The sequence below is a fragment of the Thermobia domestica genome, chromosome 7 (genome assembly GCF_964235325.1).
Source record: "Thermobia domestica chromosome 7, izTheDome1.hap1.1, whole genome shotgun sequence".
In the NCBI taxonomy this organism is placed as follows: Eukaryota; Metazoa; Arthropoda; class Insecta; order Zygentoma; family Lepismatidae; genus Thermobia; species Thermobia domestica.
This window is the reverse complement of record NC_137460.1, coordinates 237,984,086-237,996,590: the sequence shown is the minus strand read 5'-3', so window position 1 is coordinate 237,996,590 and position 12,505 is coordinate 237,984,086. Positions and strand designations below refer to the sequence as shown.

The window sequence follows — 12,505 nt, the reverse complement described above, 5'->3', positions numbered from 1 at the left end:
CAGCATTCACTCGTACCCAGCATGATCAAACGACGGTCAAAATCTCTGACAATATTTATGAAATAAATAGGTAGTTCTAACATACGGTCTACGAATTACAGATAATAAACTTAAAAAAAAACTAAAACAGAGGTCGCGCAGAAAGGCTGTAAGAATAAATAGTAAAATATGAAATATACTGCTGCAATAATAGAAACACAAGAGGAAAAATCCTGAGAACAGTTAACTATTCCAATCTCATAAATGAAAGTGACAATACTGTCACTAGAAACCGTAGTGTTTACTGAAACCTGATTAAGATTTTTCGGCAGTTCTAAATGTTCTTTGAGATCTTGAGTATCCTGGATATTCTACAAGAATATATTGACTACTCATTAAGACGTTAAAATCTTCACAATGCGGAAGGTTAACCATGCCACGTCTAAATAGGAATGAGTGAGATGAGGTTGTCAATATTTCATAACACTAAAGGGCTTAATTAAATCAATGATGAGCATTAGGCTTTGCACTTCTTCTTTACTAAAACTTAGCTAAAGAGCCTATCCGGTTGTAATGATGTGAACAGATTTTGGGGGAGATGGCTGAAATTCAGCTCAAATGTAGAAGAGACTCTGTAGATTCTATATTCCAAAAGCAAATTGTTCTAAAATGGATGGAATAAACGTTCAAATCAATGGAAAATTGATGAAAACCAATTTCTCTACTTATCTCGAAAACTATAATATGGAGATGGCTAATTGAAAGATTATTGCAAGACAAAAATGAAGAGCTTAAAAACGATGTGTAGTACATACGGTAAATATGGATAGAACATTGTCAAAAGTCAAGCTGTTTGAGTAAAATCAATAATAATGATAAAGTATATGCATTTTCTGTTATTTACCCATGGCGCCCCACGAGAAAGTTACGTGCTTGAAATATCTCACATCTGGATTTTGAATCTCCGGACTCGATTTAGCACGTAACGTGACTTTTGACCTGACACGTGACACAGTCTAGTCCTAATAGCAAACCGAATAGGCCCTTTCATATTCATTAATTATTAATTGATTCTGGACATTATAATGTATGCCGCTTGAAGGGAAAGGTTATCGATTAACTTCAAAAGTATTCACCTTGTCCTTCTGTAGCCTATCTTGCAGTTAAATTCAAGTAAGCATGTTCAATGTTGAGTTTTCGCTGATACCCAGGGTTGGCAAAAAACCATGGTTTTTATTGAAAAAAACCAAAAAACCCATTTTTTGGGGTTTAAACCTGTTTTTTTGGTTTAAATAACTTGCTCTATGTATTTGTATCACATATGGACAGAAATAAGTTTTCGCCTTGCTGTTATTATGCAACAATCGGGTTATGCAGGAAGAGACCACATAAGCTTAAAGCGAAATTCAAACCGCTTCTCGGCTTACATCCGAGAGAAATTGTCCCCCATTTGAACTCGAAATCGGGACTAATTGGCCACAAATGCGATAAGTCTGCCGACTCACTCACGAAGGACTCCTGATAAAAAAATACGTTTTACCGATCCTTATATACTTGTTAATATAGTTGTCAAGAGTCATTTCAGAAGGACAAAAAGATACACAGTTGCACAAGTGAAACCATTATACAGAATTATATGGACAATTTCAAAGTAGTGCAGAGTACAGAAGAACTATTTCAATGCAAGTTAGTTCACTACGACTATTATTAGTCCAAGTTAAAGAAATACGAAGACTTAATATGCATATCAGTAAGAAAAGTAATAAAGATAAGAATTGTTTGAGTCCACTTTGGCTCTGACCCATTTATACATAAGTAGATACCAAAGATACTTCTGATTTTAATAAATACCTCTCGTGGGATTTGTATGACACCTCCCCCCCCCTCCCAAAACAAGTACGGCATTTCGATGTATTTTTATCAACAGTAAACATTATTAAAATGAAATAATATTTAGAGTTTTTCTTTGGTTGCAATTGCATAACAATAATAATAAACTATAAAAAAAATCACAAAAGAAACATTCATAAACAAAAAAAAAAATTAAAAAAAGATGTTTTTATCGTATAATCTCTTTGAGTAATGAATTGGGAATTTAGATCTGAATATAATACGAATAATATACGGGAGTGAATCGTGATAACCCACAAGTGTGTGTTCATCGAGATTTTACGAACACTTACAATTTTACGAACATGTTTCGTTTTTTGGTTTAAACCAGTTTTTTTTTTTTTTTTTTTTTTTTTTTTTTTTTTTTTTTTTACAGCTGGTTTAAACCACCTTAGTTTAAACCAGCCAACCCTGTTGATACGTATAAGCACTGCCAAGATATAGGTAAGGAAAGGTATTCACACGGCGTATGAATATCTCTCTCTTTGGAAAACATTTTCACTGAGCTTTCGTTCACTAGTGTGGACATTTTCCAAAGACTACAATGTTGACATTGAAACTTCGACGTTTTTAATTTTTTTTTTTTTTAACCACTTTATCTAACATATTTTTGAACTTAACAACAGGATACACAGGAGCACAGATGAGTACTTTCTCAGTTTACTGATTCTACACACAATTCCTTCTGAAGATTTTAACAGTTCATACAAATGACTATGATATAACAAGGAATCTTGTGAATAAAAAGTGTGCATACAAATTCACCACTTTACATTATTTTATATAATTTTGAATTAAGTCATAGATTAAAAAGCGGAAAACAAATAATGATTTAAATCAATCAATCAATCCTGCCTGGAGGCATATCTTTATCTTATACGTTCTAATATTTTCTGAGGTTCTTCGTAAGTTCGGATTTACAATTTAACGAAATGAGTTCTCACTCACAATTGAACCTAAATCTTCTTCAAAAATTGACGAAAACGTTTTAAACATAAAGTCAAAAAGGAGCTTTAAACGCTTTTTTCTTTTAAATGATAATATTAATTTATTGCTATTGTACTTCAGTACGAAAACAGAGAATCTGAATGATAGATAGCGATTTGCTGGGTATGTTAAGTCTAATCTTGAATCATATGTAAAGGGTGTTTTCTTTAGAGGCTGATAATTTTATGTTGAAGTAAAACACAAAAAAATGTTTTTAATATCCATGAAATTGGCTTTATTTGACGGATCATTCTATGGCATTGATGTCTGAATATGATTTCGGGCATGTGGACACCGCGGCTGGCGCGTACATGGCGTAATCTAGAGGTCCAATTTTCACACATTCTTCGCAGTAGATCAGACTATATTTCGGCAATAACGCTTCGAATGTTGGCTTCCAAGTGCTCAATTGTTTCTAGTTTCTCGGCGTACACATGCGACTTTACATATCCCGAGAAAATAATCTAATGGCATCAAATCGCACGAACGCTCTGACGGACGATTATGAGCATCGTAAAATGCACGTAATGCCCGACGAGTTTGTCGAATTGAACTATGGTTTTCAAGATAAATTTGCACAATTTGCAAACACTGCTTTTACGTGTCTATTCATGATGAACTGCCAAACCAAACTAATCTCAAAACAACCGAGAACTGTAATATTCTCTTTTGCAGAAAACAGTGTTGCCAGTTTAAAGTTCTCAGCCAAAAACACATTTACAAAGTCTCTATCAATTTAATCATTCGTTATTTTACTTCTATTAAACTACATCTCACATAGAGAACTCTCTCGCATAGGACTTCGCTAATATACAAATAATCCTGTTAGTTTTTTTTCATCTTTAGACCAATCAAGATCACTACAGCAACTTCTATCTTCAAAGAAACTGACTTTTTTTTTACCTTTCTTGTCTTATTTTCTTCACCACTAGTGGAGTTTAAATATTTGGTGCGCCAACAACTAAGGCCAAGTGTGCTAAAAATGCAGAATTATTGAATTATTTGTGTAAAAAATGAATTATTTGTATAAAATTGTATAAAAAAGTTTACAAATGGCGGACACTGCCATTTGCAATTCTTTTTACCTTTCTTTTTTGTTAAACCACCTCAATCGGTCTGTGACGAATTCTTTAAACACTTTTGGTCATTGACATAATTATCACAATGTCTAATTCAACAGTATCTATATGTAAAGCATTACTAAGTATGACGTTTAAGGGTTGCATGACTCCAGAGCTCTCAATAATTTGGGGTGGCTAGCAATTTATCATCAAACTCAAGACCTAAGGACTTTTAGTTAATAAAACAGGAAAGTTGAACCTTTTGCTAAAAATTGTCAAAAGCATAACTACTTTTCATTTGTAAGGATAGGTAATGAAAATTTAAAATTCGCTAACTTCATTGCCTTCAATAATTATTATGAGAAAAGAGTTCCGAATTGTTTTTACGTGGGGCGTTCCCTATTGATTTACGCTCTTTTTCTTCTTTCAGGAACCACCATTGAGCTCGTCATTACAGTTGGAAGGAAGTAGTACTAAGGTCTGCCTCCAAGTGGAAGAACAATACACAGATGTGTAATCCTGGAAACTACTGTGGAAAGAGGGTGTACAGAGTACGGAAATTCACAGGCGATTGGCGGCAATGTGTGGAGAGTGCGCAACATCACGCAAAACCGTACACAACTGGGTGGACGGCTGGAAAAGGTGCTGCACAGTTCACAGAAACCACGTTGTCCAGCGCTGTCCTTGCTGATCATCTTCCATGTTGTCCGCTCACGTACTTACAGCTGTTGGTGAAACGTGCTGTAGTTTCCAGGGATTACATTTCTCTGTATTGTTCTTCCGCCTGATGGCAGATCTAAGTACTACTTCCTTCCAACTGTAATGACGAACTTAATGGTGGATCCTGAAAGAAGAAAAATGGAAAAGTAAATCAATATAGAACGCCCCTCGTACTACAATAGTTTCTTTAAAGTGTTATCAATAAAATCAATATAGAACGCCCCTCGTATTACAATAGTTTCTTTAAAGTGTTATCAATAAAACCTATAACTAACTTGTATACATTTTCTGCAATCTATAAATAAGTCTATTCTTAAAACAAAATAAAACATTAATTTCACTGGTTTCAGCTACTACTACACTCATGTCCAAAATTATTGTCGCATGTCTATAAATATGTTGTTGTAGGAATATAATTTGATAACGATTTCGCCCTGTATTTCTTATAATGTTGATATATGTACCAAAGACATGTATGTGGTAAATTTCATGTCAAAAGAGCAGTAAATAAGAACAATAAAACGAAAATAAAACTCTCTTGTCCATTTAGCAACATTTTGTTTTACTCATTCTAATTTTCTTAGTTATAATTCATTTCCTATGAAATTAACCACAAATATACATTTCCCGATTATACACTTAGTATCAGTATTAAAAGTACCCTGCAAAACCATTATCAAATTATATTCTTACAAGAAGACAGTTATAGATATGCGACAATCATTTTGGACATAAGTGTACAAAACTATTCCAGATACTTAAAGACTAAGAAAACAAACTTCCAAGGGTTTTGAAACTCTTTTGTTCCTGGATACATGTTTAGGGTGAAATTTTAAATATGCAAATTGTTATGGTAGTAAATTATAAATCCATACTAAAACAACAATTACTAATGATAATGATCCGATGTACTGTTACTGTTTGGTAGTTTTTTGAATTTCCAGACTTTCTCGAAAATTTTAAAAGACTTCTAGTAACGTATCTCAGATTTAATAAAAAATTCTTCCACCCGACTGTTAGACACCCCTTCAATTACGATCATAACAACTAAGAACATACCTAAATACATTCCACGTGGGATCGCTATCTTCATTGTCTCCTTCGTAGTACTGAAAATCAACAAAAGATTGCTGATTTCTGCGACGTTGGCTACCTTCCTTGTTTCCATCACTAGCACTGTCACATGGCAGACTGCTGGAATTGCTCCGCTCCACCATCGACTGGTCACTGGTTTCACTGCCTTTCAAATTATCTATCTCAGAGACGTTGTTGGGGGTAGGAGCCTCCCTTACTCCATTCTTGTCCCCATCGTTGTTATTGGCAGGTATGTTTTCCTCATTAGTCAGTTGTAAAGGATTGTGTGCTGGTTCTTCTCGAGGAGTCATGTCCATGTAGTCCTCATAGTTCCTTTCATCTTCCTCCTCCATATAGGGCACTTCCTCTTTGACCTGCAGAATAACAATTTATTTTATAATTGGTTGTACCAGCTATGAAAAGATGCACCATCTTAAATGCAAGAACAGAAAAAAAAATCATGAAAACAGACATTATTATAAGAAGAAAGCGAGCAAAAAGTCTCCGTGGCTCTACGGTAGAGCGTGGTTCGTGTCCCTGGTTAAATTCCAGGACTCGTCAAGCGGGATTTGTGGTGAACAAACACAGTGAGCGTGGGTTTTTCAAGCTTGTTTCCTGCCACTTCATTCATTGCCTTTCACTAATAACATCTATGAAATGAAATGAAATCTTTTAGTTTTACGTCCCATGGTTATGTCCGCTAGGTTAAAGGAAACGGTGATGATGAGAAAGGAATGAAATGGTGGAAGAAAGTGGGAGGAAACGTGAGAACCCCACGAAACCCCACGTACACGGTGTTTGTCCACCACAAAGTTCACCCGGCGCGAGCTGAGATTGAACCAGGGACCCCCACACTATTAACATCCATATCATTATTATCATCTCCTCTAGCCTCGGAGCATAAACGTAAGACGTTTAACTATGTAAAAAAAAAAAAAAAAAAAAAAAAACCGAAGTGAATTTTTAGATTTTTAAGAACCTTCTCTCAACCTCTCCAAGCACCCGGTAAAATGTATTGCTGCGTACTGTTTTAGAGCACCAGCAAAAAATTCACTGCTATCTGGAATACCAAGTATTTAGAATTCTCTTCATATCGTATTAAGCTATGTATGAAATAATTTCTCTTTCTACCATGGGTGCATTGACTCAGCCGGACTTCCATCATATTCAAAAATAAGAAGAAAGAGAAAATCGAGTCATTTAATATGCTATGCTCAAGCAATGTGGACCTGTCATGCGAAGAATTATTATTTCACATATATAATACGGAAAATAAAATAAATTCACGGACCTTGCGTAAACGTTCTTTGATTTTATCCTTTTCGTAATATTTCACTTGCTTTTTAGATTCTGCAAGCTCCATCGGCGAGCGGGTCTCACCTTATGGAGATTACACTGACTTACATATTAGTTATTTGGATTTTTCCTCTCCAATATTCACTGAATGTACTTCTAAAAATACAGTAAAAAACCCCTACAAACTTCGTTAACCAATTATAAAATGGAAATTTATATTCTTATTAAGATTAATAAGTATTTTCATATTCACAAAAATAAAAAAGTAAATATCAAAATCGTTATTAATCTTAATAAGACTACAAATTTGCATTTTACAATTAAATAATGAAGCTTGAAGGAATTCTGCAGTGTAGTATTAGGAGTACAACCAGTGGAATAATGATGAGGAAAAGTTCAAACAACCAACATGTGAATCACTCCTTGATTTAATCTTCATAAGATGAGAAACGCCCGCCGTTGAAGATTGCAGAACCTAAAGCAAGTAAAATATTAGAGAAAGGATAAAAATCATTTATCCAAGGCATGTAAATTTATTTATTTTCCTTATTATACATAATTTGCGTAAACAAAATGAAAACTTTAACATATTATTTCACATGCAGTTTCCGGATATGGAGGAAATTCTAAACAGCCTCCATTTATGTAGAAATGAATTTTGGTTGATACTCCGAAACCGTACGCAGGAATACGTTTTAGCGGATGCTTGGAAAGTGAAATCTTTGAGTTTTATGTCCCACGGTTATGCCGGCTAGGGTAAAGGAGACTGTGATGGCGAGAAATAAATGAAATGGTGGAATGAAGAAAGTGGGAGGAAACGGGAGAAAACCCATTCACACAATGTTTGCCCACCACAGAGCTCACTTGGCGCAAGCTGGGATCGAACCAAGAACCCCATGCACAAGAAGTGAACGCTCTAGCATTGAGTCACCGCGGCTCCTACCGAATGCTTGAAGATAGGCGGAAAAAAATCGTAATTAAAATATGCATACTATTATACCGCTAAACAATTATTAGAAATATTTATTTTTTATGTTACAGAAATTGAGATAAATAATTTACATATAGACTATTAGCCAGTGATAGCAGCATTAGTTGTAACCTGTTTTACGAATAAAGTTCAGCGAAATATATTACCCAATTGCATATCGCAAATGAACACCGATTGTTTCTGAACAATGTTTTGCACTAGGACATAGAGTAAGTATTCGGCAAATTTGCTACTAAAATAAAATCGTTTAAATAAGGGACTAATCTAGCATATTGGTAAATGTTCATTTTTATTTTCTAATGTCTTATATTGTCTAAACAGTCTTTTCATTTTAACAAAAGAAACACTGATCAAAGTTTAAACCCACTGTATTTTAAATTATAATATGTAACGGTTTCGGATATCTAACATATCCTTGTTCAGACATTATCGAACATAAATAAAAATACAGACAAATATATAGTCATTGTTATATATATATATAGGGTGTTTGAAAACGAACTCTCTAGCTTTAAGTATAAATTTAATTGGGAAATAAATGGAAACTTACATCGATGAGTACATATCATGAAAGAGAATTCCTTCAAGTTTTGTTTAATGTTAGTAGACTTCAACGTGAGATTCATTTGTACACTACCGGTTTCCATTTGTAGACTACCGGTTTCCTTTAAAGACTTTAGCCAATGACGGATAATTTTTTGCTGTAGGTGGTTCACCACCATACTGACGTCTAAAATTACGCTGCACTGTTATAACTGACTCAGTTTTCATAAGCCAAATAACACACTGCGCTTTCTGTTGCGGAGTGCGCATTGTTGCTGAGTTGCTCTGCACTGCACGCCTGCCTGCTGGACCGAATTGAGGAAACAGAGGGAAAAAACAGCACTGGTGCCATCTCAAGGTCAAGCAGACCTACCAACTGCAGGGGAGCCAAACTTGGAGAGTTGATGAATCAAACACCGCAAACTAGAATAGTGTATGTCACTTTGTACAGATTATAGGACACGTCGAAACTAGGGAGTTGTTTTTTAAACACACTGTACATATATATATATATATATATATATATATATATATATATATATATATATATATATATATATATATATATATATATATATATATTATTCTATTTCCTGAGGCCTTCAGCCAATCCTGTTAAGTCTCTGTGTTCACTTTCCAATTAATGACGTTCCGCCATTTTTGGTTCTTATAAGGGTCTCTTTTCTTATAAGCCTTTTCATATTATATATAGTTAGGTGTACCTAATAGCTGTACGTAGAGCAGGATATCATATACAAATATACACAAGCAGTAACTGCCAGTTTCACTTACATGTTCATCCTTGAAAATGGAGCAATTTTGAGCACAATTTTTCAACAACCGATTTCAAAATCCTTGTTTTCAAGAATATGTATATGGATATGGAATCATAAGTACGGAAAGATAGGAAGGAAGCTTTGACCATTTCTCCGTCTAAACTCCCACGGTTTATTTTTTATTTATTATTTGATTTGACAGATAATGGAAATGTCTACTGTGAAACACACGCAAGTTATTTAAAACCGTTTCAACTGCACGATTACAGAGGGATGTTGCTGAACATATAGAAAATGCAAAATTTCGAAAAACTTTTGAGTGCTCATGACTGCAAATATTGCATTCCTAGCTGAGATATCATACGAAATAAAGTAAATATTTAGACAGAGATAAACTATTTAGACTTGTTATTTAAATACTTGTTTACGGAACAGTTTAAGTGAATGTACAAACATACAAAATAACAAGTCTCAATCTGACTTTACACCACTAAAAATGTATTAATATACTTTAATACAGGGTGTATCAAAAAGAACTTTACAACTTTGGAAAGTCATCTTGATTTATTTATTTAGCTTACAGGCATGGTTTTGGTGCCATTTTGTAGCAAAATACATCAAGTTTTCTACCTTCTTCCTAAAAATGGTTCAATGAGGCTTCCAATGGTGATGCGACGTACATTCCATCTGAAGTGAATTTCTTGCAAAAACGTTTGTAATTTGTATGGTTTCAGATTCAACCATTTTCTCAACACACGCTAAACTCTCATGTGTGGGACGCCCAGCTATCCTAGAAGCTCGCAGCGCCGGGTTGATTTTGTAAGACTGTAAACAAAGCTTTGTCTCACTTGCTCTACAATGTCTTCAGATGTATGAGGACGACCTGAAGGTTTGTTGTGTCTTAACGAACATCCAGTTTCAATAAAACACTTATACCACTGATAAATAGTAGGCCTACTGGGAGAATTTTTACCATACTTTGTACGAAAATTACGTTGCATAGTTGTCGCAGACTTGGAATCTTCAAACCAAAACACACCTAGCACGCTCGGGATCAGCAAAAGCAGCCAAATTTGCTGCAACTGCCCATAGTGCTTGCGGTGGCTTGTTTCTGAACTAGTGTACTACGTGAGTCAAAATTTGATGAATTTTGCTACAAATTGACACCAAAACCATGTCTGCAATATAAATGAATAGATCAATATGAGTTTTCAAAGTTGTAAAGTCCTTTTTAATACACCCTGTATACCTGAAAATGTATAATAAAAGTCTTATTTAGCTTGATGTGTTGTTTTATTTGTACGTAGCAGTACTCTGTCTTCACACTTGAAGGACAATCTCAGGCCAGTTTCTCAAAATTCCACTGAACTACACCTACTTTTCTTCTTTTATTTATTTATTTTTAGCATAGTATATTTCTATTTATAAAGCAACAAGTAGTTGTATAGTTGTTAATATTAAACTCAAAAAGAAGTTTTCCATGCACTAAAAATTTCAAACAACAATCTTCTTCTGTCCTCCCCTCTTTTTCATGTTTATATAGGGTCGGCGTTCTTGTCTTTAATTCTTTCCTCCACTCTCCTCTATTCTCCATCTTCCTTCCCTCAAATCATCTTGTTTCTTATCCTTGCAACTCATTTTGGGCCTTGAGCTCCTCCGTGGCTAAGCGGTTAGCGTATGCGCCTTTGGCGTGGGAGGCCCGGGTTCGATTCCCAGCGGGAGCTCATGTGGTTCGGATTCCACGTTAATCAGTAGGTCTACGTCTTATATAGCCTCGCTGCTGAACGGAACATTAAACTCAAAATCAACTCAACTCATTTTGGGTCTTCCCGTCTTCCTTTCCTTCAGTTTTCCAATTCTCTTTCCAACATATTCGTCGTTCCTTCGTTTTACACGCCTTCATTCTGGAAACTTTTTTTACAGCGACCCTTATATAATCGTCCTAGTCACACCACACACCCATCTTAAACATTCTCACCTCCGGAACTTCCGTCTTCTTTTCCTGGGTCCTTGTGATTGCCCAAGTTTCACTACTGTACATCATTTTAGATCTTGTTAACGTTTTATATACAGTGAAACCAGTCTATGTTGGCCACCATCAGTTCTATTGAAAAGTGGCCAACTTACAGAAAATAAGTGTGATTGGTGTATTTTTAGAATAGGATTTCTGGCACATTATTACTTGATTGTAAAATTTTAATACGCAATGGCACGATAACTACTTTTAAATAATGTATATAGAGTAATCATAACAATATGCAGTACTAGAAAAAATACTACAATATGTTTATATACATTCTAATTTTGTAGTTAACTACCTCTTGTTAATGAGCTACAAGTATTTTCCTCGGAGCAAAAGATGTTTCGAGAAAATCTTAAGGGAATTCATACCTCAAAACCTCTGCTACCTTTCAAGCCGTCAGGTGCCATCAGTTGACAACTGAAATGGTTAGCTTTAACCTTGAGAATTTTCTGGAATTACTAAAGCTCCCCACTGATGAAAGGAGCCGATACAGCTAACGGTTTTACTAAAACAGACAGGGTAAACAAATACGTACAACCATTTCCTGAATTCCTGTATGTGCTTTTCTTATTCAAATCTTCGTTCACACCCCATTATAAGGGTAGTGTTCTGGTCATTGACCTCGAAGAACAAATCGTGGGAATCCATGCATCTTTGTCTCCAGTCACAAATACAGAACATCTGTCTCTCATATGGGAATACGAAAGAGTTTAGAAAAATAACAAAACGGTATTTTGCGTGGCCACGATACGGAGGTAAATTTATCATTATCATCATAGTGTAAACACTGCTTCAATGTGGCCAACTTCCAAGATAAACAGGTGGCCAACTTAGAGAGTAATAAGTAACGAATGTCTTATGGGAAAATGCAGGTTCAGGACGAACTAGGCGGCCAAGTTGACAGGTTTACTGTACACAGCTTTTAATCTGCAACTTACTTTCTTATCACACAGTAGCCTGCTTATCCTTAACTATTGGGTTGTGGGAAAAGTCATACCGTAACGTATTTTGGTAAAATATGACAAGTGTTGATTCGTGGACGTAATATAATTTATTCGCATCCATTGAATTGTTATATCATGAATAACTAAGAGGTTGAGCGTCATGTCTGCTAATTTTGCACTTTGTTTAGTTTGATTTTTAGATTTCACAACTCATGAAAGAT

General features: G+C 35.0%; 1 protein-coding gene across 1 annotated transcript in view; it reads right to left on the bottom strand.

Moving 5' to 3' along the window:
• LOC145690779 (uncharacterized) overlaps positions 1-12,505 on the bottom strand; it is a 43,596-nt gene that overhangs the window by 24,645 nt on the left and 6,446 nt on the right. The window contains exon 3 of the mRNA XM_081766034.1: positions 5,697-6,085. Coding sequence (XP_081622160.1) covers positions 5,697-6,085 — 389 coding nt within the window. The remainder of the gene's footprint in view (positions 1-5,696; positions 6,086-12,505) is intronic.